At 47.3% G+C, this 26,774-nt stretch overlaps 1 protein-coding gene and 1 pseudogene across 1 annotated transcript in view; one reads left to right on the top strand and one right to left on the bottom strand.

Moving 5' to 3' along the window:
• Nucleotides 1-11,980: 11,980 nt before the first annotated feature.
• The window catches only part of Bcl7c (BAF chromatin remodeling complex subunit BCL7C), a 31,939-nt gene continuing 17,145 nt past the window's right edge, over nt 11,981-26,774 (bottom strand). Inside the window, exon 6 of the mRNA XM_042054257.1 lies at nt 11,981-12,193. Within this exon, the coding sequence (XP_041910191.1) occupies nt 11,996-12,193 (198 nt within the window). The 3' untranslated portion in view covers nt 11,981-11,995. The remainder of the gene's footprint in view (nt 12,194-26,774) is intronic.
• Nucleotides 18,047-21,965, top strand: LOC119826631 (annotated as a pseudogene).

The following is a 26,774-nucleotide window of genomic DNA, read 5'->3' on the forward strand; positions in this document are numbered from 1 at the left end:
ACTACATAGAACAACCTGGTCTCAAAAGGTAAACATTGTAAAGAAATATACACATTTACAGGACTAGCATACTAGCTCAGTGGGAAAAGGCACTTGCTGCCACGTCTGAGGGCCTGAATTTAATCCCAAGAGCTGCACTGAAGACGATGAGAAGTGACTTGTGGAAGTTGTCCTCTGACCTCCACAGTGCACCATAGCAGGACAGGCACACATTAGATGTAGTCTATGTGCTATGTACTACACATATTTACAATGTTGCACACGTTAGATGTATGGTCTATGTGCTGTGTACTACACATATTTACAATGTTGCACACGTTAGATGTACGGTCTATGTGCTATGCACTACACACATTTACAATGTTGCACACGTTAGATGTACGGTCTATGTGCTATGCACTACACACATTTACAATGTTGCACACGTTAGATATACGGTCTATGTGCTGTGTACTACACACATTTACAATGTTGCACACTTTAGATATATGGTCTATGTGCTGTGTACTACACACATTTACAATGTTGCACACTTTAGATATATGGTCTATGTACTGTGTACTACACACATTTACAATGTTGCACACTTTAGATATATGGTCTATGTGCTGTGTACTACACACATTTACAATGTTGCACACTTTAGATATATGGTCTATGTGCTGTGTACTACACACATTTACAATGTTGCGCTGACATCCTCACTGTCCATTCAGGAGCCTTTTTGCTTGTTTGGGATTGTTTTTTTTTTTTTTTTTCAAACCAGGGTTTGTCTGTGTAGCCCTAGCTGTGCTGGAACTCACTCTGTAGATCAGGCTGGCCTTAAACTCACAGAGATCCACCTGCCTCTGACTCCCAAATTCTGGGATTAAAGGCATATGCCACCACTGCCTGGCTCAGGGGCCTTTTTAATAAACTCGATTCCACAGTAATTAAAACAACCCCCTGGAGGTTGGAGAGATGGTTCAGAGGTTAAGAGCACTCAATGCTCTTCCAGAGGTCCTGAGTTCAAGTCCCAGCACCCACATAGTATCTCACAACCATCTACAGTGGAATCTGATGTCCTCTTCTGACCTACAGGCATACATGCAGACAGAACACTGTTTATACAATAAATATATAAATAAATAGACAATAAATAAATAGAAGGCATAGCCCTCTGGCTATGCTTCCTACTCTTTTCTGGTTACCTTTGTTCTGTTTATGTCTCTGAACTAGCTGTCTAATATAAGTGGAATTTATGATATTTGTCTTTTTTATCTTATTTTTTTTTTACTTCTAAGGGTGTTTTGCCTTCGTATATGTTTGTGTGCCATGAGCATGTGTTGCCCACAGAGGCTGGGAGAGGACTTCAGATCCCCTGGGACTGGAGTTCAGGATGGTTGTGAGCTGCCAAGTGGGTGCGAGAAATCAAAAAATCCCAGGTCTCTAGAAAAGTATCCAGTGCTCTTCACCTATGAGTCATCTCTCCAATCTTGGTGTCTCTGTGTCTGACCTATTTCATGTAACATAATGTCGGAATCCACCCATGCTAGATCAGAGTTCTATTCTCTTTTAAGACTGAAAACAATATCCATTATATGCACACTCCTTATTCCATCAGTTAGTAGGTACACCTGCTGATAGACATGTAAGTGTTTTTTCCTTTTGGCTGCTCTGAGTGACCAGCCAGTTCTGTTTTCAATCTTTCAGCCAAGTGTGGTGGCGCACACCTTTAATCCCGGCACTCGGGAGGCAGGGGCAGGTGGATCTCTGTGAGTCTGAGGCCAGCCTGGTCTACACAGAGAGTTCCAGAACAAGCAGGGCTACAGAGACCCTGTCTCAAAAAAAAAAAAAAAAAAAAAGGTGAGGGGAGCTTAAACTTTCTATTTCTGTTCCAGAGGCCTAAGTGTCACTACCGGTCAGCCAGGCAACATAGCAGTGACCACCACGGCACATTTTAGCCTAATTAAACACTTACCAGGAAGTGTTGCACGGACTCACACCCACTGTCTCCAATTCACAGAAAAGCACCCAAGTTAACGAATAGCGGAGCTGGATTCCCCGTCCACGCTCTTTGTCTCCAGAGCCTGAGCTCCTAACCTGACTCAGCGATGTAATTAGCTCGAAGGGGTTTAGCTTCTTTAATTAATTAGTGGTTGTATGGGCAAGTGTGGGCATTCTTGTACTACTGTACACATGGAGAGGACAAATAACACCTCAGATATCACTCAATTTCCACCTTGTTTAAGGCAGGTCTCTCTCTCTCCTCTCTCTCTCTCTCTCTCTCTCTCTCTGTATATGTAGAGATAGATATCCTTAGGACACAAATAAGTCAAGATTAAGAAATGTTATTTAAAAATAATTTTTAAACTCTGTGAGTTCGAGGCCATCTTGGTCTACAAGAGCTAGTTCCAGGACAGGCTCCAAAGCCACAGAGAAACCCTGTCTCGAAAAACCAAAATAATAATAATAATAATAATAATTTTTAAAGATTAGTTTTATTATTTTTCTTTGTGTGTACTGTATGAACTGGACATGCAGGATCCACAAAGAAGAGACTGCTGAACTTGCCTAAAGGTGAGACGATCCTTTGGGGTTCCTGCTTCATGAAAGAGTCTGCTAGAAATTCTGCAGGACACAGAAGAAAGTGACTGACAAACTGCCAATATAGACGGAACTGTCTTTGAAATTTCCTGCTTCATTGAAAAATCTTGGCCTTTAGGCTGAAGGCTGGATGCCCTAACATTACAAAAGAACTTTGGGTGATTGTCTAAGCAATGAAATGTCTATGTCATTTCTAGAGTTTTGGAAGTTGCTTACAATGTACTTCCTGTTTACTTAGGTAATATTATATCCTCCTGCAGTCTTTGATGGAGTTGAAGAATAGATAGTTATAATTATAGTTTTCCTTAGTTATGATAAAAGATAAAGTAGATATAAATATTGTTATTGTAATTCTTGGTTGGTACCTGTTTTGTTATATGTAATTTTTCTGTATTAAAGTTAAAACCTTCCTTTTTATTTAAACAGAAAGGGGAAGGTGATGTGGGATTCCCCTCTATATGCTGTGAATACCATTGGTTAATAAAGAAACTGTCTTAGGCCTGTGACAGGGTAGAATTAGGCAGGAAAAACTAAACTGAATGCTGGGAGAAAGAAGGCGTAGTCAATAAGAAGCCATGTAGCCCCGCCAGAGACAAACATTGGACAGAACCTTGCCAATAAGCCACAACCACGTGGTGATACACAAAATAGTGGAAATGAGTTAAATTAAGATGTAAGAGGTAGCCAATAAGAAGTTAGTGCGAATAGGCCAAGCTGTGATTTAATTAATACAGTTTCTGTGTGGTTATATCGGGCCTATGGGGCTGGGAACAAACAGGCAGCCTCCTACAACAGTGTACGGTTTGTGAGTCCATTTGTGTGTGTATGCCATGCCTGTTGCACAAGTGACTTCAGAGTCCAGAGAGGGTCCCTTTGAGGTGTTACCAGTATTTGTAAGCTGTCAGATGTGGGTGCTGGGAACATAACGTGGGTCTCCTGGAAGAGCAGCAAGTGCTTTTAACTGTTGAGTCATTTCTCCAGTACTATAAATATAAATTTTATCCAGGCGGCACACACCTTTAATCCCAGTGCTCGGGAGGCAGAGGCACGCAGATCTCTGAGTTCGAGGCCACCCTGGTCTACACAGAGAGTTCTGAGACAGCCAGGAATACACAGAAAAACCCTGTTGAAAAACAAAACAACAACAACAAAACCTTAAAAATAAATATTTAGGAATTAAATAAGAATGGCTGTTGAGATTCTGAAATATATCAATAGTTCCCCCAAAATAGGAGAAAAGGAATATTGAAACAGAAAACAAATAACCAAAAACCTAGACGTAGATGGGCTGTGTTCTCTGTCGCTGGTCCTCTGATGGCCTCTGTGGTGGCCCTTTACAGGATGCTATAAAGCTCTGTCTCTCCATTTATGAATCCCACTAGATTCCCAGGACAGGGATAACATCCCAATACCCAGTATACCGCCAGGGCCTGGTATATCTCCTGTTCTCCCTAGAATCTGAGCACAGGCTCAAGCTCTAGTTCTTTCTTTAACTTTTATTTATTTATTTTATGTGTATTCATGCTTTGCTAGCACATATGCCCATGCACAACACTTGTGAATTACAAACAGTTATGAGCCAGCATGTGGGCACCGAGATTGAACCGGAACCCTCAGGGAGAGCATTCAGTACTCTGAACTGCTAAGCCAGCTTCCCAGCCCCTTGAACTCTGATTCTTAAATTGCATCTGGTCCCCACAGTTTCTTCTGCCCTCGGTGCCTAGACAATGTCATGCAGCCCAGAGTGGATTATTTCAACAATTGGAAGTGAGTATGGATTATCCATCTGACTAATGGAGTCCAGAATGGATTATTTCTTTTCTTTTTAAAATATTATTTATTTTAGTGCATTTGTGTTTTGCCATGCATGTGGGTGCTGGGAATTGAACCCGGGTCCTCTGGAAGAATATTCAGTGCTCTTAACCACTAAGCCATCTCTCCAGCCCCCAGGATGAATTATTTCAACAATGGGGAGTGAGTGTGGATTATCTGCCTAATGGAGTATCATGAAACCAACACTAATCATGTTTGAAAATATCAATGACTGGCGCACGCCTTTAATCCCAGCACTCGGGAGGCAGAGGCAGGCGGATCTCTGTGAGTTCGAGGCCAGCCTGGTCTACAAGAGCTAGTTCCAGGACAGGCTCTAAAAAAGCTGCAGAGAAACCCTGTCTCGAAAAACAAAAAAAAGAAAAGAAAAAAAAAAAAAGAAAATATCAATGACAAAGATATGGGCTTTGCTTTCTAAAAATTTCCTTATTTACTGAATAAGTAAATATTTCTTTTGTAAAGCAGAAACTAGAATTCTCTGCACTCAAGGTTCAGGTCAAATGCCACCTTCTCTGTTGACTTACCCAGATTACTCCCACTAGAAGCAACCTTGCCTTGCGTGGATGTTCACGGCATCCAGCTTTCTCCAGTCTCTTACATTTCTGCCGTTGCTGTGAGCACTTCACAGGCAAGACTGCGGCTTCTCTACGCACCAGCCACTAAGAGGATGTTCCACGATGTTCAGCCAGACTTGGACTCATTTCCCACAGTGCGAGGGGGGACTGGGTGGCATGACCTTGGCCACAATGAGGCAGGGAGAGAGGTGTTTGCTGACAGACTGCCTGGGCCCGACTGTAAGCTGTCCGGGTTAGCACAGCTGAGACAGGTTTCATGATTAGCATTGTGCACTCAGATGAACAAGGCCATGTTCAGACACGGGGACATCTGAGGTACGAGAACCCTCAGCAGCAACAAACAGCAGGTTTAGAAATGTGGAAACAGCACCACAGCCTCCCAAATCATCTTTCCGGCTGGCAGAACAGTCCTTCTAAGACCCAGATCAATCACCCTACCACCCAGTGGCCTGCCAAGAGCACATCAGTAGCCTGGCATTCCAGGCCCATGTGATGAGTCTCCTGCCACACACCTCGGCACTTCTCACAGAGAAACTCATCAACAGTCCTAGCAGCCTTAATTCCTTGACTAGTTCACTTTGACACAGCACTCAGGGTGGGATGAGACACAAATTGAACCCCGCCAGGTCATTATTTCATTGAAGTCGGGATAAAATGATAGGGTTTTTGGTTTTTTTTAATATCTTATTTATTTATTATGTATACAATATTCTGTCTGTGTGTCTGCCTGAAGGCCAGAAGAGGGCATCAGATCTCATTTCAGATGGTTGTGAGCCGCCATGTGGTTGCTGGGAATTGAACTCAGGACCTTTGGAAGAGCAGGCAATGCTCTTAACCACTGAGCCATCTCTCCAGCCCGGTTTTGTTTTATGTGTAAGGGTATTTTGCCTTCATGTATGTCTGTGCAATGTATGCTGTATCCTCCGAGACCAGAAAAGGGCATCAGATCCCCTGGAACTGGAGTTACAGGAGGTTGTGAGTTGCCACGTAGGTTCTGAGAATGGACCTGGGTCCTCTCATAGAGAAACCAGTGCTCTTAGCCACTAAGCCAACTCTCCAACCCTAAAGACAAATTTTGAAAAATTATATTGCTAGCTGAGCATGGTGGTGCATGCCTTTAATCCCAACACTCAAGAGGCAGAGGTAGGTGGATCTTTGTGATTTTGAGGCCAGCCTGGTCTACAAAGCCAGTTCCAGATCAGTCAGAGCTACATAGTGAGACCCTCTCTTGAAAAAAAAATGTAGACCAGGCTGTGGTGGTGCACACCTTTAATCCCAGTTCTTGGGAGGCAGAGGCGGGCAGATCTCTGTGAGTTTGAGGCCAGCCAGAGCTACACACAGAGAAATCCTGTCATGAAACCGCCCCCCCAACCCCGCCAGAGAGGGGGGGGGAGAGAGAGAGAGAGAGAGAGAGAGAGAGAGAGAGAGAGAGAGAGAATTGGTAAGAGAAGGGGGGGATTGTGGGGGTGGGGGTGGGGGGGGGAAGGAGGGAGGCGAGGGGGAATGGACGGGTTGTTTTTTTTTGTTTTCCTGGATGTCTTTGAGCTCTTCTGAGACTCTCGGCCTCTCTCAGGGTCTTTCTCTTTCTGGAGGGGAGAGGGAGAGGGAGAGAGAGGAGAGTTGTAGTTTGCATGCCTTTGATTCCAACACATGGGAGACAGGCATATTAGTTCAAGTTTACATAATGTGCTCAAGGACATCCAGGGCTACAGAGAGACACTAACTCAAAAACAATTTTTTTTGAATATCACCAGAGGAACAGATAGATGGTGTGTGCTTTCACTGTGACGCTGAGGAAGGACAATCACTTACACATTCTCCCAACCATGAATGCATAGCACATACACGGTAACAAAGAAACAGCAGACAGACCCAAAAGGAGAAATTGTCTATTCAAACAAAGGAAAGAAAGTCTATGCCACATTAAAAGATACAAGCAAGAAACCACAAAGTATGCTCCACAGCGTTCGTAGACTTGATTTTGTCCTAAAGGGGAGATGCTAATAAAGGTGACTAGAGAGAGCCAATGATGAACAAGCAGAGCGTGAGCCACCGTCTGACCAGTGAGAAGTTCAGGGAAGCGAGCAAGGCGTTAGCAAGTAGCCACTGTACTGTGAGTGTAAACAGACATGACTTATGCGACTTACTCTCAGAGTTCAGACTACAAGGTATGAGCACACAGTACAGGTAGACGTCGGGATAACTCAAGTGGAACAACACGCTTACACCGGGGAGTTCGCCGTCACAGTATGCAGACGTCGTTTGTACCGCTCTCATGACTTTCTGGTAATTCTGAAATCGTTTCCAAATCAAACTTTAACACCAACATGGTCTGCAAAGTCTATGACATCATCATCCCCACCGAGGCTCAGGCCAGCCACAAGGACAGCATTGCCGCTTCCCAACACAGTAAGCGCTTCCTCCCTTTGCGGGTCTATTATTGCCTTTCCATAGAACTCCCATCTCCATACTGTGGGCCCATATTGGCACCGTCTTGTCACACCCCACCCTTATGTCCTAGGCTTTCACAGTGCTCTGAGCTCTCCACGTAGGTCACAGTGTGTGCTGTGTTTGTTTTTGAGACAGAGGCTTATGCAGCCCAGGTTGACCTCTAACTTGATAAGTAGCCAAAGGTAACCTTGAACTCCCATCCTCCTACCTCCACCTCCCAAAGGGCTGCCATTATAGGCGTGTGCCGCCATGCCAGGTTAAGAGTTGGTATTCAGGAAGAACTGGATGCCAGTCTATCTTCCCCAGTTGCCTGGAGGCTCCCTGAAGCCAGGGTTTGGGTCTGTTCTGCTCACAAGTGTATCTCCTGCACCAACTACTGAAGCTGGCACAGCCGTGGGCACCAGGTAACCAGCTAGGTGATGAGAGAGCAAATCCCAGTCTCTCAGTTCAGCTCCAAGCTGTTGGCAACTCTCAGCCCTGTCCTTAACCCTTAGTCCCAAGAGTTTGATCAAGAGGCGCTGACGTTGAAGGAGCCCTGAATTGACTGTCCACTTGCCAAGTCAGCTTGAAACTGAAGGGCCGGGGTTAAGGAATGGGAACTAACGAGGGACAGTTGGAGGGAATGACGCTGAGTGAGCTGGGAGCCTAGACACCCAGAAGGCAAGGAGCTGAGTGCAACCGTGTTGGGAGAGGCAGTCTGGCGAATAAGAGCACCCTCATGGGTTAAAGAAAGTCTCAGGGTGACACCCGGAGGATCCTGATTTATGGGTAAACAAGGAGGAAGAGTGAGAGCAAGAGCAGGAGTTGGTGCTGAGGGCAGGAGGGGAGGGCCCTAACTCCATCCTTGCCTGGGATCAGCGGCGTGATGCTGGTGGGTGCAGGAAGCTCAGTGCAGGTGAAAGGCCTGGATCCTGTCCTGATAGAGCATGCGCGAGCATGGCACGCCCATCTCTAATCTGAGGGTTTACTGTGTGAAGCTACTACCAGTATCATGGGATGTCTTCGGAGGGCCCTGCGGGAGGTTGCTGGCTTTCAGCCAATGGAAACAGTTCCTAAATGTGCACCCAGCCACCTCTCACCGCTTTCCCACACGGTCCTTTCTGCGATTTCGAGTCCTATTTAAAAACACACTGTGGATGCATCCACGGAACACTTCTTCAGTCAAAACCTTTAACCAAGAAGAGGATTTTTGTTTGGTTGGTTTGGTTTGTTTGTATTTTTCCTGAGGTGCTAGATATGAAATCCATGTCCCTTGCTCATGCTGGGTAAACACTTCTCTACTTTAGCTCCTCAGCTAGCATCCTTCTTAAAACTGAACCTGTTTTCTCCCTGTCCCTAAGGGTTATGACATATGCACTGGACTGCCCACTTGACTGGAGCAACCCTCACCTGAGGGAGGGCATGCTGCACCCTGTTCTCTGGCTGCCCATAGTGGCCCCTCCCCTTCAGGTCGGCCACACCGTCTGGCCAGAAGCATACCTGTCCCTCTCCTTGGGCATTCTGTTGATATCTGGCAGTAACTTCCTATCTCCCCAACTCCAGAGGGAAGACTGGCAAGTTACTGTCACCTCACAGCTTAGACAGCGCCCACAGCATTCTCTGCCACCCTTCATCCTCACAACCAGCCCTGTGAGGTAGATACAGTGGGTAACAACCATCCTGGCCCACGTGGATCAAGAATGTACAATGTACCCTGCTCTGGGTTAAGCAGTTCATACGTGATCTCACTTAAACTTACCACAGCCCTATGAGATAGATCCACGTCCCCATTTTACAGAAGGGAAAAATCCAGTGGTTAGAACTTGCCCCAAATCAAAGAGGTAGGAAGCCCTGAAGCTAGGGTTTGAACCGCAGCCTGCCTGACTCCAAAGCCATGCTGGTAACCTTTCCACAATGTTACCTTATAAAATCAAGAATATTACTTCCTATATAAGAGTCTACCCACTAACTGAAGCGGAGCGGTAAGTAGTTGAGCCAAGGCTGCACAGCTGGAGTGTTCTGCTCCATGGAGTCTCGAAGCCTGGGCTTCCTAAGGACCAGCACACTTGCTCATCATTGCGGCCCAGCCCACAGGACTGTTTCTGTTCAGAATTCCTTGTTGACACTCTTTGGGAAACCTGGGAGGGGTTGTTTTTTGTTTTGCTTTGTTTTAATCTCAAAACCAATCAGTAAATAAATTGAAGAAATATGGAGAACATATTGTAACTAGCTGTCCTCTAACAACCAGTGCTCAGCAGCCCAGAGGAGTCCTGGCTGGGAGGAACCTCTGCATCAGGTCAAAGAGCAGGAACGGGAAACACTAACACACTGAGTTTAGGTAGCTACCCTCGGAATCTGGGACCCCGAAACTGGGAGTTGCTGCTTCCCGGTCCTCTCTTCTGGGACCCTGCTCCTGTTGATGACTCTCACAAGGTAGATAAACACGAATGTGTTCACATGCATAGGACAGTTTCTACAAATCCTAAGATGCTCTGAGAAATTATATATTTGTAACTAAGCTTTTGTATCAGCAATTTCAACTCATGATTGTGGCGTACTAGAAATCTAACTGGATCTGTAAACGTCTTGTTACTCAGTGACACACACTGGCAGTTTCCACCTTTTGAATATTTAAGGCTTAGAGCTCTTTTTTATTTGTTTTTGTTTTTTTTTTTTGAGACAAGTTTTCTCTGTGTAGTCCTGGCTGTCCTAGAACTAGCTCTGTAGACCAGGCTGGCCTCAAACTCAGAAAGACCCGCCTGCCTCTGCCTCCTCTGCTGAGGATTAAAGGCGTGCGCCACCACCATGGCCAGCAAGAGCTTTTAAACTATTGATGACTGTGAGCATCTTAGTCTTTAAAGAACAGAGAGTTCAAAACAATACAAAGGATGATTTTTCTGGATCTCCCCCAGAATTCCTAGTTTTCATTTCTAATTCTGCCCCATTGGAAATTCAGAAGTCTTATCTAATAAATCTTTACTTCTTGAAGTTCCCCAATCACTCAGTAGGATAGCACAAGCCACTTTCCGTGGCTCCTGGGAAGCCTCCACACAGGAGTGGGGCCTGGATGATCTTCCTGCAGCGTTAGGACTCTAAAGGGGTCACCCAGGGACCTGGGGGCTGAGCTGGAATCTCAGGCCTTACCATATATTTCTATAGCATCTCCATTATGAACACAAAATTCTTTCCTTCCACGGGGCATCTGCTCATTTTATTATTAAAAAAAAAGTCCTGAGTTGGGTATAGTGTTACGCACCTTTAATCCCAGCACTCAGGAGGCAGAGGCAGGCGGATCTCTGTTAGTTCAAGGCCAGCCTGGTCTAGTGAGTTCCAGGCCGGCAAAGGCTGCATAGTGAGACAGAAAAAATAAATAAACAAAAAATATTTTTTAAAATGTTAAAAGTCCTATAGAATTTTCCACTGAGAAAAACGGATGCTCCATAAATGAATGCCTTAAACTCACAGCTTCAGCCCCACAGCAAGCCCAGCGTGAGAAGTGGTGTACCAGCAGGGCCTGGGGGTCAGGCAGGGAGCTGTCGGAATGCTGTTTCTGCCACAGGCAGGCTGTGTGACTTAGGGCAAGCTCTTCAACCGCCTGGCTATGTAGTTTCCGTATCTGTAAAATGTAAAAGTAACAGGATCTATGACACTGCAATATTGTACTAAATAATTCCCACACAATGCAGTCTGTAGTAGAGGAAGCCCTCAATAGTGGGAGACATTTCCTGGCACGGCAGGCCCACTACGTTGTTAAGTCAGGAGGCGAGAGGTTGCTAGAAGCCCTTGGAGCCACTAAGATGGCTCATTTGTCATGGGTTTCTCAAAATGGGTCATTTCCAGGAAGGTTTGGCAGGCTCAGGGCTGGACCACAAGTTTCCATCCATCCCTGGACAGCAGGAGGTGGTGGCCTGGTCTGAGAGGTCACTAGATCGCTCATGTGTGCCCCTTGCTTGACAGGCAAGGTTGGCATGTGTCTTCTTGAGCCTATCAGTCCTATTGGCAGGCCTAGCGTCCACAGGCCTGTGAGGGAGGGGAGGCTGCCAGGTGCTTGCTGGAGCGGTATGTCTATACACGGGTATACTCCTACACAAGCATGAATTTGGACACCATTCGCAGACTCTGCAAACTAGCACCTAGCACCTACTGCCCAATGCTTCAGACACTGCTCGCTGCTCACCAGGGTAGATCCTGTGGTTCCGAAGGTCGAATGTGCCACCGTGGGGGCCATGCCTGGCCCTTTGGTGGATGACTGCCCCGGTGCTTGAAGAGGTGGCCAAGTTGACCCAGGGTCCATCCTTTTGTATACTCAAGTTGCTTCGAGGCATCACCCAGCGGTGTCCTTAGGTGCTCCTTGTGTGACCTGCCCCAAGCCCCACGGTTTTGGACCCACAACAAGCAAGATGGCTCCAGATTTAGGGTTAGGGACAGGCGGAGGGCTGGCTGCCTACCTCCAAGTATGCACAGCAGGCATCCACCTCTGAAGCGCTCTCCACCCTGAAGGGGGGCGAGTAGGTGAGTGGATCTTGGGGCAGCTAAAGAAGACCTAAGGGCCTCACCTTGCGGGATGGGCCCGCTCACCTCCCCTTCCCCTGTGGGATCGTCCTGGGCGCCCTCTGGGCCTTGCTCCCACCTCCCGGAGCTCTGGTGTCTGGCACTGTGGAAGCAGACCGGACATTTGTCCGGAGGCCTCTCCTGGGCAGAAGCCTCCTGAGGGGCTCTGTTTTCAAGCCTTTCTCCTGGAGGGCCCTCCTTGTCATCCTCACTCCAGAGTCCTGCAAGGAGAGAAGAAAACACCGATAGTCGCTCTTCTCCTTACCCTGCACAAAGCCGGGAAGACAACAGAACTATCAGAGAAAGCGGAGAGAGAATACTGCAAATAGCGGAGTCTGTGTTTGTGTGTGTGCATGTTCATGTATGCAGGTGCATGAGGAGGCCAAGGTGGACCCTTGGGTGTCTTCCTCAATCACCCTACACCTTATTTTTAAACAGGATCTCTCAATGAACCTGCAGCCCCCAGACTGGGTTAGTCTGGCTCCACCTGTCCCCACCTCCTCAGCATTTACACACAAACTTGCACCAACAGTCTGGCTTTTAAAAAAAAAAAAAAGCCAGGAGTGGTTGTTGTGCATGCCTGTAATCTCAGTACTTGGGGTGCAGAGGCAGGTAGATCTCTGTGAGTTCAAGGCCAGCCTGGTCTACAGAGTGAGTTCCAGGACAGCCAAGCTACACTGAGAGTTCCTATCTCAAAAGTAAAGCAAACATAATAATAATAATAATAATAATAATAATAATAATAATAATAATAATCTCACTTATTTGTTTTGTGTGAATGGGAGTGAAGGCACGTGTGAACAAGTCAGAGGACAATGAGATGATGGGGTGATGGGTGTCTCTTCCCACCACAAGAATCCCAGGGCACCCTACCAACTAAACCTAAGCTCTGTCTTCTGAGAGAAGACAGAGCGGAAGGACAGCCTGGTTAGAGAGGTGAAGGAGCGAAGGAGTGGCTTCTGCAATCAGACACTCTGGGCTGAATCTTAGTCCCAGCACTTCCTCGCTCTGCAATCCTGGACAGCGGCACACGTTTGTCCAGCCTCAGCTTGCTCAGCCTTAAGGCGGGAGGAATGGAAGCAGCTGCAGTGTGGAGGGCAAGTCCACAGATCTTAAGGAAGGCAGAGAGCAGTTACCTTAAAACATTTTCCACCCGTCAACCTTGGCTGTCCTGTTCCCTCCCCTCAACCAACACCACTAATACTATCAAGTCAACAGGAGCCGAGAGAGGGTAGCTGATTCAGTTCCTTAAGACAGAAAAAATACAGATGTGTCTGCAGCATCCTGCTGACACCAGAAAGCGGAAGCATCTCAAGGATGCTCTGTGCAACGACACAAGGATAAAGAAGGTCATTAATTGTGGTCACTGTCCAAGCTGTGACAACTCAAGAACCCTACAGTTCTCAACCTGGGAAGCTTAAAAAAAAAAACACTGAGCTCCAAACCCTGAAAGAACAGTCCTGGGTTCAATAAGGGACCTCATCCACAATACTTCAAGAGCATCCAGGGCCGAGGATGTCGCCCATGGCAGAGTGCTTGTCTGGCACACTGATGCTCAGTTCCGTCCCCAGCCCTGCCAGAAAAAGAAAGAACTAAAGTTCAATAAGAAAATCAAACACCCTAATTAAAAATGGCAAAAGGCGGGGCTGGAGAGATGACTCAGTGGTTAAGAGCACTGACTGCTCTTCCAGAGGACCCGGGTTCAATTCCCAGCACCCACTTGACAGCTCAGGACTGTCTGTAACTCCAGTTCCAGAGGACCCGACACCCACGGCAAAACAATCAACACACATAGCAAAAATAAACTTTTTAAAAATGGCAAAAGGCTTATATGATGTCCTCAAAAGCATAGGAGGCCAGGCATGGTGGCACACGCCTTTGATCCCAGCACTCAGAAGGAAGAGGTAGGCGGTTCTTTGTGAGCTCGAGAACAGCCTGGTTTACAGAGCTAGTTCCAGGACAGCTGAGGCTATACAGAGAAACCCTGTCTTGAAAAAAAATTAAAAAGAAAAAAATTATAAATTTAAAAAATCTTTTCAAATTATGATACTAATGATGATAAGAAGAGACATGACTTAGTGTCTGTGAATCACTAACTAGTAAAGTTCAGTGGTAAGTTCACAGGATTCCATATGCTAGATCACCTTTGTGTGTTTGAAGTTTTGTCTTTAAGATAGATCTTATATATTCCAGGCTGACCATAATACACTCTGTAGCTAAGGATGACCTTGAACTCCTGATCGTCTCAGTCCAGCTACCTCCCAAGTGCTGGACCAAGGAGCACACCCTACCACTTGGGGTTACAAAGCCACGCCCAGTTTCTAAAACTTGCGAAATATTTTCGTGTGTGTGTGCATACCATGTGCCTATGGGGGCCCGAAGAGGATGTAGGATCCCTTGGAACTGGAATCACAGGCTTGTGAAGCACCTTACGTGGGTGCTGGGAACCAAACTCAGGTCCTCTTGCAGACCAGCACACTCAACCACTGAGTCAACGCTCTGCCCTCACAGTTGTTTAAAAGCCATACAAAACAGGGAGCTTAGAGCACGTGCTGCTCTTGCAGAGGACCTGAGGTTCAACACCCAGCACCCATATGGTGGCTCACAGCCATCTGTAACTCCAGTTCCAGGAGACCCCACCTGCTCTGGTGTCTGTGCACATCAGGAATGAACACGGTGCACTTATTGTATATTCAGACAAAACATTCATACATATCAATAAATAAATCTTTTAAAAAACATACAGGCCGGGCGGTGGTGGCGCACGCCTTTAATCCCAGCACTCGGGAGGCAGAGGCAGGCGGATCTCTGTGAGTTCGAGACCAGCCTGGTCTACAAGAGCTAGTTCCAGGACAGGCTCCAAAGCTACAGAGTAACCCTGTCTCGAAAAACCAAAAAAAAAAAAAAAAAAAAACCATACAAAATAGGCTAGGCATGGTGGCACAGGCCTTTAATCACAGCGCTTGGAGAGGCAGGCACAGGTGGATCTTTGCAAGTTCCAGATCAGTCAAGACCACAGAGTGAGACCACGTCTCAGGCTAACAAAACATTATAGATCCGTGCACACCAACTGAGGAGCTGGCTGAGGTCTCTAGAGACTGTAACAGATGTGTTCTGTGCTGGGTCTTCCTCCGTATTTTCTTCTTCTGTGCTTGTCTGTACCTAAGCTCTGGGTCTGGGGCAAGAGACCTTCCTTAGTGTTGCAGCAGCATTCTGAAATGTGCCCCACCCAGAGAGTTCTGTCCCCTGGGACAAAGCCACAGTCTAAGAACCACCGCAAAGAGAGTTCAAAGGTGTAATTAAGGTGCCATTTTAAATCCTGGCATTAAATTTCTACATCAGGTGTCACGGAGGTGCAGAGGGTCCCCTCCCTGCTGCCCAGCTTACATTGGCCAAAAGGTGCTATGCAGGCTGCCGAGGGGTAAACGCTGCCAAGTCTCACCCAGCACTGAACCCTGCAGGCTACAATGCCATCCTGCCTAGCAGTATGTGCCCACTGGCGCCATTGTGGCGTGACTGCAGTGGTAACTGAGCATGTTCTGATTGGCCATTAGGCCTGCTCTGCAGGAGCGCTTCCAAGCTGGTCAAAAGCCCACTGCTAGGGCGATCACAGGTGCTGGGGATGGGGCGCACCTGCTGTTGTTCTGCTAAATAAATGGACTTGGCATTGCATCATACAAACTGCACTGTAAACATTTATGTTTATACCCAGACATTTCTGATGCTTCTTGCTCTTAACTTTGGTCATAGAAGCTTCTGTTTGTAGTAGTGGTAATGGTTAAGGCAGAGACATAACTGGTCAGAGTACAGAGTATAAGTTCCTGTGAGTGCGTAGCTGAGAATAAATCATTTGTATCAATTTCCATCAAACCTCAAGAACAACTGTGGCTGGAGGGGGCGGGGGGTAAACGCAAGCACTCCCTGATGGAGGAAGAGCTAGGAAATGCGGGCATCTGGACATGGTATGGATAATGCACACGTGAACGCACACCAGCTGTAGTTACCTGCACAAGATCAAGCCAATAAAATCTCAGTATGGTGCCGGGGGCGGGGCGTGCTCCAGCATGGTGCCAGGGGGCGCTGGGGGGGTAGGGCGTGCTCCAGCATGGTGCCGGGGAGTTGGGGAGGGTTGTGTTTCAGTATGGTGCCAGGGGGAGGGGCGTGCTCCAGCATGGTGCCAATGGGTGGGGCGTATTTCAGTATGGTGCCAGGGGGCGGGGCGTGCTCCAGCATGGTGCCAGTGGGTGGGGCGTGCTTCATTATGGTGCCAGGGGGTAGGGCGTGCTCCAGTATGGTGCTAGGGGGCGGGAGCACACACCTTTAATCCCAGCACTCGGGAGGGAGGCAGAGGTAGGTGAGGTGGATCTCTGAGCTCCAGGCCAGCCTGGACTACAGAGTGAGTTCCAGGACAGCCAGCGGTACAGAAACCCTGTCTCAAAACCCAGTAAATAAAAAAATAAGTACAATTCCAGCATGGCTGGGGGAGGTGGACAAACTATCGGCAGTTCACGGCTGTTAGGGGACAGTCATTCTCTGAGGACGTGGCTGCCAGTAGGTTGTTCATGCCTCAGCGGATGGCCACACACCCATGTGTATATGGGCAACACTAATTGGACTCGGGGTCATTAGTAAGAAAATAAATAAATAAACATGAAGTTGGAGGGTTATGGGTGGGGCACAAGGAGGAGCTGGGGGAGTCGGGGGTGGGTGGGTGTGACTTATGACCGGTACATACTGCATATTTGCATGAAACAGGCATATCCCTTGAGCTCAGGACTTGGGTGCCGACTTAAGCAACAAACAAGACCCTGCCTCAAAAACTGAGGCTAGAGAAATGGCTCAGAAGTTAAGAACATTTTCTTCAGAAACTTGAAGACCAGAGAATGCAATTTTCAAAGGACACACACACACACACAAACACACACACACACACACATAAAAGCCTGCCTCTGCTTCTGGAGCATTGGGATTAAAGGTGTGCACTCCAGGAGCTGGAGAGATGACTCAGTGGTTAGGAGCACTGACAGATCTTCCAGAGAACCTGGGTTCAATTCTTAGCACCCACATGGCAACTCAACTCACAGCTGTCTGTAACTCCAGTTCCAGGGGACCGAACACCCTCACTCAGAAACACAGGAGGGCAAACCACCAGCGCACATAAAAACAAACAAAAAAAGCCTAGCTTCCGGCAGTCCAGTAAACAGCAAGAGAAAACACACACACTGCTTCACACAGGAGCTCAGCTGGAGAGAACACAGTTGCCACAGTCCCTTTTGTGCAGAGGAAAGTCCAAAGGCCTCTTCCTGACTGACTGAGGAAACGGTGGCGGCTAGGAAGGAGGAATTACACTTCTTCACACCTATCTTGCCTTCATTTCTCCCCTAAAAGGGGATTCTATTTACATTCTGCCCTGTTTCCCCAAGTTCCAAGGTTTGCTAGGGGAGACCTGTGGCCTGTGAGAAACAGATGGTTAAATCATTCATTACCTCTAACAGGGCTGGGGGTGCAGGAAGGGGGTGATTAGGACTCCTTAAGCCTTCCCCAAAACAACAAGCCAACACCTACTCTCAACACAAGCAGCCTTGGTGAAGCCAGCTAAGTTACTCTCTTTCAGGGACATGGAGGGGAGCTGCACATGCTGGCCGACCTATAGAAAGTGCTCCTTGTCCCCAAAGTCCCATGGGTAAGGCTGCTCTTGGTCTGGCAGTAGGATAATGTCTGCAAATCTGCTCAATCCTGGCTGTCGGGGACTGAGCAGAACCTTCCCCTCAGACTCACATGTGGAAGTCCTAACTCCTAATATTTCAGATAATTTGGATAGAGGGTCTTTAATAATTGACAACTGAATTAAAAAGTCTTTAGGGTCAACTCTAATCCTACATGATTGCTGAGGAAATCTGCACACAGAGCACACCAAGGAAGACCGTGGGAAGACATAGGAAAACAGCTAAGGAGAGAGGCCTCTGAAGAAACTAACCTGCTAAGAGCTTTCTTAGACGTCTAGTCCTCAGAATTGTGCAGGGCACTTCAGACAGAAGCCCTCTGAGGCCTCTGGGTTGGCACCATGAGCTCCAATGGTACCAGGTTTGGTGGTTGGCCTCTACACTCTCCCGATGGTTTCAGTTGAGTACACCATGAAGGCCATGGGACTCAGTACAGCTATGAGCAGCAGAAGGAAAGAGAGCGTTGCCTTGGGGTAGAAAAGCTAGTCCTTTCCAAACTCCACGGAGGAGGCTCCAACAAACGACTTTCTAATGCTAACCAACATGTTGGAATTATATATAACATAGGTTTGTTGGCAGATATTCATTTGTTAGCAGACATAACAAGAGAAAACACTGCCAACTTTAGATCTAACTTTGGCTGTAAGACTCTAGAACATTTCACAGACGGAACGACTAGCCATACAGGCTTGTACACTCTACAGTGTTCTTAGACCTTTAGGCAAGTTCCATGTTGGGGTCTTACAGCTCTATATGGTTGACCCCTCTGGTGTTTCATATGGTTATTGGGGCCGTGCCATTGGCAAAGGCAGGCAAGCTGCAAAGACGGCATACAAAGGCTTCGGCTGAAAGAAACGACCTGTTGTGACAGTTCAAGACGTTGCAGGGGTGACTGACATCACATATGGTGAGGTTAAGGACAAAGCTCTTTTTTTTTTTTTTTTTTTTTTTGGTTTTTCGAGACAAGGTTTCTCTGTAGCTTTGGAGCCTGTCCTGGAACTAGCTCTTGTAGACCAAGCTGGCCTCAAACTCACAAAGATCCACCTGCCTCAGCCTCCCAAGTGCTGGGATTAAAGGCGTGCGCCACCACTGCCCGGCCCCAGGACAAAGCTCTTGAACGAGAGCTCAGTGGGCTGGTGAATTAACTAAAGGAATGTTATGGGATATTGTATCACACCGGTGATTGTGACTGTGTTGCTGGTTTATCTTACCTGCCTGAAATAGCTGATTGGTTTAATAAAGAACAAATGGTCACTCTGTGAGTTCGAGACCAGCCTGGTCTACAAGAGCTAGTTCCAGGACAGGCTCCAAAGCTACAGAGAAACCCTGTCAAAAAAAAAAAAAAAAAAAAAAAAGAACAAATGGTCAATAGCTAAGCATGAGAGAAGAGGTGGGACTTCCACACAGAGATAGGAATTCTGGGATGAAGAGAGGCAGAGACGCCAGCAGGACACTGAGGAAGTCAGACGTACAATATGGAGGAGAGGTAACGAGCCACATGGCAGGATGTAGATGACTAGAAACAGGTTAATTAAGTTATAAGAGCCAGTTGGGGAAAAGCCTAAGCTAAAGGCCAAGCATTCATAATTAGTAAAAAGTCTCTGTGTCATTATATGGGAGCTGGTGGTCCGAAAAGAAAGTCTGACAACAAAGGAAGACATACATTGCTTCTAAAGCTGTAAGGAAGGAGGCAGAGAAATGTGACAGAATCTTTGACGGAAGATGAAGGAGGTGATGGCATCTTCAGCATCTACCTTTACCATTCTGCGGCCACCCCTCTTAACAGTTTCGTACCATGAATTACACATCCCCGCTAACCAATTTATGAAATGTTTGTCTTATAAACAACAACAAAAATAAGTTTCTGCTACTAAACTGTGTGTGTTCCTTTGTCCTAACAGCCCTACCAGAGTGAGATGTTAGTCCACTGGAAATGACAGGATTGTCCTGAGCCACCTGCCTGTGTTGAAACAACCTCATTTCCTATTCTGGCTTCTAAGAAGCAATAAAGTGAGGAAAAAAATAAAAGCCAGAGCCAGAGAGATGGTTCAGTGGGCAACGGTGCTTGCCATCAAGCCTATGGACCTGAGTTTAATCCCTGGGACCCACACAGCGGACGGAGAGAAACACCTCCCTTAAGCTGTCCTCTGATCTTCATGCAACGATGTGGTAAACACACACACAATCGTAATTTAAAAAAAAAAATTAACAGACTTTAGTGGTTGGGTTTTTTATGCTGTGACAAAATTCCCGAGAAAAACAACTTAGAAGAAGAAAAGCTTAGCTGGGCGGTGGTGTCACGGCCCTTTAATGCCACCACTGAGGAGGCAGAGGCAGGCAGATCTCTGAGTTCACAGCCAGCCTGGTCTACAGAGCGAGTTCCACGACAGCCAGGGCTACACAGAGAAATGCTGTCTCGATGAAGAGGAGGATGAGGAGGAAGAAACGTTCATTGTCTCACAGTCTCAGAGGCTCCAGTCCACAGTCATTGGCACTATTGTTTCTGGATTTGTCTTGAGGTAGAGTGACATGGGAGGGTACGGAGGCACAGACCTGCTAACCTCATCTCACGGTGGGCAGGGAACAGAAAAGATAACCTCTGACGGTCAGTGACTCGGCCTTCCAGCTGGACGCACGTCTCCAGGCCAGGCTGGAGTACACAGCGGACACTTCACATGCAGATGATAAGGGCTGTGACACACGGGCTGCTTCTGTGCTCTGGTTAGAGTCTCTCACAGCTCATGGTTTGAGCAGTTAGTCCCCAGCCAGTGGCACTGTTTGGGAGGCTACAGATCCTTTGGACATGAGGTCTGGTTGGCTATCACAGGCCTCCAAAGACAGGTATTCAAGGATATCCGGCCTCCAGCCTATCTCTGCTTGCTTCCTTTCCTTCCCTTTCCTTCCCTTCCCTTCCCTTCTCTTCTCTTTCTTTCTTTCTTTCTTTCTTTCTTTCTTTCTTTCTTTCTTTCTTTCTCTCTCTCTCTTTCTTTGGTTCTCCCTCTCCCTCCCTCCCTTCCTCTTTCTTTTTAGGTTTATTGAGACAGGGCTTCTCTGTAGCTTTGGAGCCTATCCTGTGGAACTCACTCTGTAGACCAGGCTGGCTTCGAACTCAGAGATCCACCTGCCTCTGCCTCCCGAGCGCTGGGATTAAAACAGGGTTAAAGGCATACAGCGCCACTGCCCAGCTAGCTCTGCTTTCTTGACCTACCGAGATGTGAAAAGCCTTTGCTGCAAGCATCTCCTGCCATCAGCTTTGCCACACTCCCCACCAGGTCGGACTGAAACTGAGAGGGACAATACCTCCCACAGCTGCTTCTGCCGGTACTGTTTCAGCAACCAGCAACAAGGAAGTAGCAAAAGACCAAGCCAATCTCAGGGTGATAATGGCTCCAGCTGACATTAAGTTAAGGGCTATCATTATAAAAGGGCTTGGAGTGGGTGCTGCAGAGATGGCTCTGTGGTTAAGAGCTCTTACTTCCATTCCAGAGGACCTGGGTTTGGTTCCCAACTCCTATATAGTGGCTCACAACTGCCTGCAACTCCAATTCCAAGGGACCCAAGGCCCTCTTCTGGCCACCAAAGGCACAAATCACACACATAACAACAAAAAGTTCATATACATAAAATGAAATGCATGAATATTTTTTTAAAGGAGAGAGCACTGGAGAGATGGCTCAGCAGTTAAGAGCACTGGCTGCTCTTTCACGGGAACTGAGTTCCATTCCCAACACCCACATGGTCACTCACAACCATCTGTAACTAACTCCAGGCCTGGCCCCTTCTTCTCGTCTCCACAAGAAAGTGGTACACAGACATACATGCAGGCACAACAGTCATATACATAAAATTAAATGATAATTTTAAAAACTCTTGAATTGGTAACATAGAGTCGATCCCAGCACTGGGGAGGCAGAGGCAGGAGGATCTCTGTGAGTTCAAGTCCAGCCTGGTCTATATAGTGAGTTCCAGACTAACCAGAGATACACAGTGAGACTCTGTCTCATAAATAAATAAATAAATAAATAAATAAATCTTTTGACTCTGAGATGAGTCCTTCCACTGGCCAGTCTAGAGGCAAGTGCTGTCGTTTGCACAGATACTGAGTCTCAATGGGCCGGGTCACAAGTGCCAACCAGAACAGCATGGACTGCAGCGTGGGCTTGTTTGGGAGCCTTGGCAAGCTCTGGTCCCTGTGGGCAACTCCACTGGTGATATCCAGTATGTTACCTCTGATATACAAATAGGCCTCCGAGAATCAGATCTTTTTTAGGTGGAGTAGACTGTGTGAGATACAGCTTGACTTTGACATTAGAGGGCTCATGTTCACAAATATGAAACTGCCTAATCCACAAGTATGAGCCCTAGGATTCTGCAGGGCACAGGTTTTCCTTTTGTAACCAAAGATGGCCTGAAACCCTTCTTTTGATTGATATACTTTGTATGGAAAAAGGGTCAGGACGCTGGCTTCATACCAAATACCAAGAGCCATACTGATTTGCAAGAAATATGTACTTAATATGGCAGCTGCAATCGGTGTCATCACCTGATAGAGTTTATGGTCCTCTTCAATTATCCTCCAGAATCCGAGTAACTTCTCTCTGGGCCAGACTGATGCATAGATGACAATATGCTCACATTAATTAATCTGTTTTCTTCGGGGACATGATATTTCATGGGTATTCTAGATAGAAGTTTCCAAGCCTTTTACTGAGCCCTCCCTTGCTCCCACACTGGCTCTCAGTCTGTGGGTCACTTTGTTGCTTGTCTTCCAGTACCTTCTTCGAGACTGATCATGGGCTCAGAGCACGACATGAAGCTTGGTCAGCAGAGGGCGCTGGAGGAACACTGTAAGAGGAAGGATCTGCTCTGCCTGGTTCTGGTCCTGCTGAGCTTTCATTGCTCTTGTCTTTGGTTGCAGTTTGGCTGGGCCAGTAGATGGGGACATCCTGGTGGTCCCCTTCTTTACATGGATGTCAGGAACAAAGAGCGCTCCCCTTTCCATGCTTCCTCTCCCAACATACAAAATCCAGACCGTATCCTGCATTTGCAAGCACAGATTTCTGACGCTTGGACATCTCGGTACACACACCACACCTTGACCTTGATGCCGCTTTCTCTAGTGCTGAGCTGTGGCACAGCAGTCTTTCTCCAGTGCTCGGTTTCTATAGCAACTGTCTCATAAGCACTGGACCACCTGTGTGTCTTGCAGCTTCCCCCAGTCTTGTATCTCATTGAGAATGTGTGGCCGGTGCCTGAGTCCTGTACTGACATGTCTTTCGAAAGTCTTTGATCCTTTCCAGTGGGGCTGGGAAAGACACGCAGGCATTCCTCAAGCAGGTCACATGGGGATGTCAGTCTGGCTTTGTTAGAGCCCAGCAAAGCACGCTTGCCACAGTCCTTGGTTCCAGGCAGCTCCACCTGACACTGACGACGACATTCCACTACTGAGGAAAGTGAGTGACTAAACTGTCACATTCTTTCAAGTAAATCTTAGTCCTAACTCAGCTTTAGGGACGGTGACCAATCCTGATATCTGTAACTTACGCATTCTCTAGAATTTTTTGGCTCTTTGTGGCCAAATCATTCAAAACATTTATTTATAATTCTTTTGTTTGTTTGAGGCAAGGTCTCACTATCACAGCCCAGATTGGATTGGCCTTGAACTTGTGATCTTCCTGCCTCAGTCTTCCAGATGCTGAGAATGTAAATGCTTGCCATGACACCCCAAGACAATTCTGTATGCTAAACTTTCCTGTCGTAGTTCTGCTTCCTGGCTGTCTTAGTTAGGGTTTCTAGTGCTGTGCAGAGACACCATGACCATGGCAACTCTTACAAAGGAAAACACTTAATTGGGGTGGCTCACTTACAGTTTCAGAGGTTCAGTCTGTTATCATCATGACAGGGAGCATGGCAGCAGGCAGGCAGATGTGGTGCTGGAGAAGTATCTGAGAGTCCTACATCTTGTAGGCAGCAGGAAGTCAACTGAAACACTGAGTTGTTCCCTGAGCATAGGACACCTCAAAGCCCACCCCCACAGTGACACACGTCCTCCAAAAAGGTCATACCTCCCAAGAAAGCCACTCCCTATGAGATTATGGTGACCAATTACATTCAAACCACCACACTGATTGAACCCTGACTATTCTAACTGGCAATGACTATAAGAAACAAACCTGAAGCCGGGCGGTGGTGGCGCACGCCTTTAATCCCAGCACTCGGGAGGCAGAGGCAGAGGGATCTCTGAGTTCGAGGCCAGCCTGGTCTACAAGAGCTAGTTCCAGGACAGGCTCTAGAAACTACAGGGAAACCCTGTCTCGAAAAACCAAAAAAAAAAAAGAAAGAAACAAACCTGAAAAGAAAAGATGGGCGGTTGGGTGGTGGTGGAGCATGCCTTTAATCCCAGCACTTGGGAGGTAGAGGCAAGTGGATCTCTATGAGTTCGAGGCCAGCTCTGGTCTACAGAGCAAGTTCCAGGACAGGCTCCAAAGCTACAGAGAAATCCTGTCTCAAAAAACAAAACAAACAAACAAAAAAGAGATGGGAGACCCGTTTGGTCACATTTGAGCTTGCACAGGGCTAAATTCTTTGTCAATAGAAAGTGACACACCAGGAATACCAGCTGATCAAGCCGTGACCTACACGAGCTGGGAATTTTGTAGGTGATGAAGGATATTATGTTGGGGAGATTATCCTGGACTATCCTAGTGATCTCCTTGAAGCCCAAGGGTCTCTGAAATCAGAGTTAGTTCTGGCTGGGATCAGAGGAAACATGAGTTTGGAAAGGCAGATGCAAATGGTGAAGGAGCCATGAGCCAAGGAGTGCAGGGAGTCTCACAAGCCAGAAAGAGCAACGACAGATTTCCCCGTAAGGCCTCCAGATAGGAATACACACAGACAGGGCCACACCAACAGAAACCAGGGTGGGACACCTGACCTACAGAGCTATAACATAATAAATATGTTTTTATTTGTTTTGTGACCTTCCTGTCGCACTGTCCAGAGCGAGTGCTGTGACTGCAAGCATAGGCCACCACAGCAGCCATCCGTGCTGTGTTAAGCCACTAAATATATGACAACTTATTACATCAAAATGAAATGAATATAACTGGAAAAGGTATTTGTTTGCTTTGTTTTTGAGACAGGGTTTCTTTGTGTGGTCCTGGAACTCACTTTGTAGGCTGAATTCTAATTCAGAGATCCACCTGCCTCTCTCTGCCTCCCAAGTGCTGGGATTAAAGGCATGCGCCACCTCCCAGCTCTCTTTCTTACAGCCTCTATTTTCCTTCCTTTCTTCTCAGCTTCCGGGTCTCACTTTTAAAAAATGTATTAGATATTATTTTACATGTATGGATGCTTTCCTACATGTATGTATATGCACCACATGTGTACTGGGTGCCCTCAGAGGCCAACTCCCTGGGACTTGAGTTACAGATGGTTGTGAGCCTTCATGTGGGTCTAGGAACCAAACCCGGGTCCTCTGCAGGACGAGCAAGTGCTCGGCACCACTGAGCCATCTCTCCAGACCCCCTGCCACACCTCACCTTGCAATCGTGACAGCGTTTTCACTGCCTGTGGCAGCTGACAGTCACAGGGAAAGAGTAGGAGGGGCACGCTAGGCTTGAAGGGCGCAGAGGTGTCCTTGCAAATCCAACCCCTGCAGTGACCTGGTGCTGACCTTCCGAGTCCGTTACTATTCTGGGGTTAGTCTGTTTAGTTGGTTTTGAGATAGGGTTTTATGTAGCCCAACCTGGCTAAAGGTAGTGTTTCGGCAGACACGTTGCACACCTGTGGTCCAGCATTAGGCAGGCCGACACAGGAGGATAACTGTGCTGGACTCGGAGGCCATCCTTGGTAACATAACAAGGCCAAGAGAAAGCGGCAAGAGCAGGAAAAAACTCTATAGCTGCCATCTGCAGTCCCTGCTGACAACACTAGCGTGTGCTATCCTTCAAGACAGGGCTTCTCCGTAGCTTTGGAGCCTGTCCTGGAACTCGCACTGTAGACCAGGTTGGCCTCGAACACACAGAGATCTGCTTGCCTCTGCCTCATGAGTGATGGGATTAAGGGTGTACGCCACCACCACCCAGTGAGCTTTAAAGTTTTTAAATAATTTATTTAATTTTATTTTATGTGCACTGGTGTGAGGGTGTCAGACACCCTGGACCTGGGGTTACAGACAGTTGTGAGCTGCCATGTAGAAGCTGGGAATTGATACTGGGTCCTCTGGAAGAGCAGCCAGTGATCTTAGCTGCTAAGCCATGTCTCCAGTCCTGAGATTTAAAGATTTTTAAAGCGTGTTAAAGTATGTGGTGTGTGTGTGAGAGAGAGAGAGAGAGAAAGAGAGAGAGAGAGAGAGAGAGAGAGAGAGAGAGAGAGAGAGAGAGAGAGAGAGAGAGAGAGTCATGCACAGCCCTGCAGGAGCCGAGGACTGGACTCTGGCATTAGGCTTGTGTGGCAGCTGCTTCTGCCAAATGAGCTATCTTCATCAACTCTGTATTTACTTTTTTGAGACATGATCTCCGTATGTAGCCTAGGATAGTCTCAGACTGGTGATCCTCTTACCACACACGTAAAAGTTGGGCATGGCAGGGAGTATCTTCTTTCTACCTCAGTGCTTGGAGGAAAGAGAGCAGAACCCTGGAACTCTCTGGCGACCAACCTAACAAGACTGAGGAGTTCTGGGTCCAGTGGACGCCCTGTCTCAAAAAATAACCCGGAGAGGCATATGAAGAGGGATACACCACACACGCACGTACGCGTGCACTCTCTCTCTCTCTCACTCACACACACACACACTTTCTCTGTCTCTCCCTCCCCCCCCCCCCTCTCTCTCTCTCTCACACACACACACACACACGGACCAGAAAACAGACAGTAGCTACTACTATGGGTGTAGCCCACAGGCAGGGTGCTCGCTTGCTTGGCATGTTTGAGATCCCGGGTTCCATCCTCAGCACCGAGGGCGGAGGGCAGCTGGAGCAGGAGATGTAGCTCAGGTGGCCCTGGGTTCCATCCCCAGCACCACTGAAACCAGTAATCCTGAGACATCCTGAAATTCCAGCACTAGGAAGGAGGGAAG

Source organism: Arvicola amphibius, chromosome 1 (assembly GCF_903992535.2).
Source record: "Arvicola amphibius chromosome 1, mArvAmp1.2, whole genome shotgun sequence".
Lineage (NCBI taxonomy): Eukaryota > Metazoa > Chordata > Mammalia > Rodentia > Cricetidae > Arvicola > Arvicola amphibius.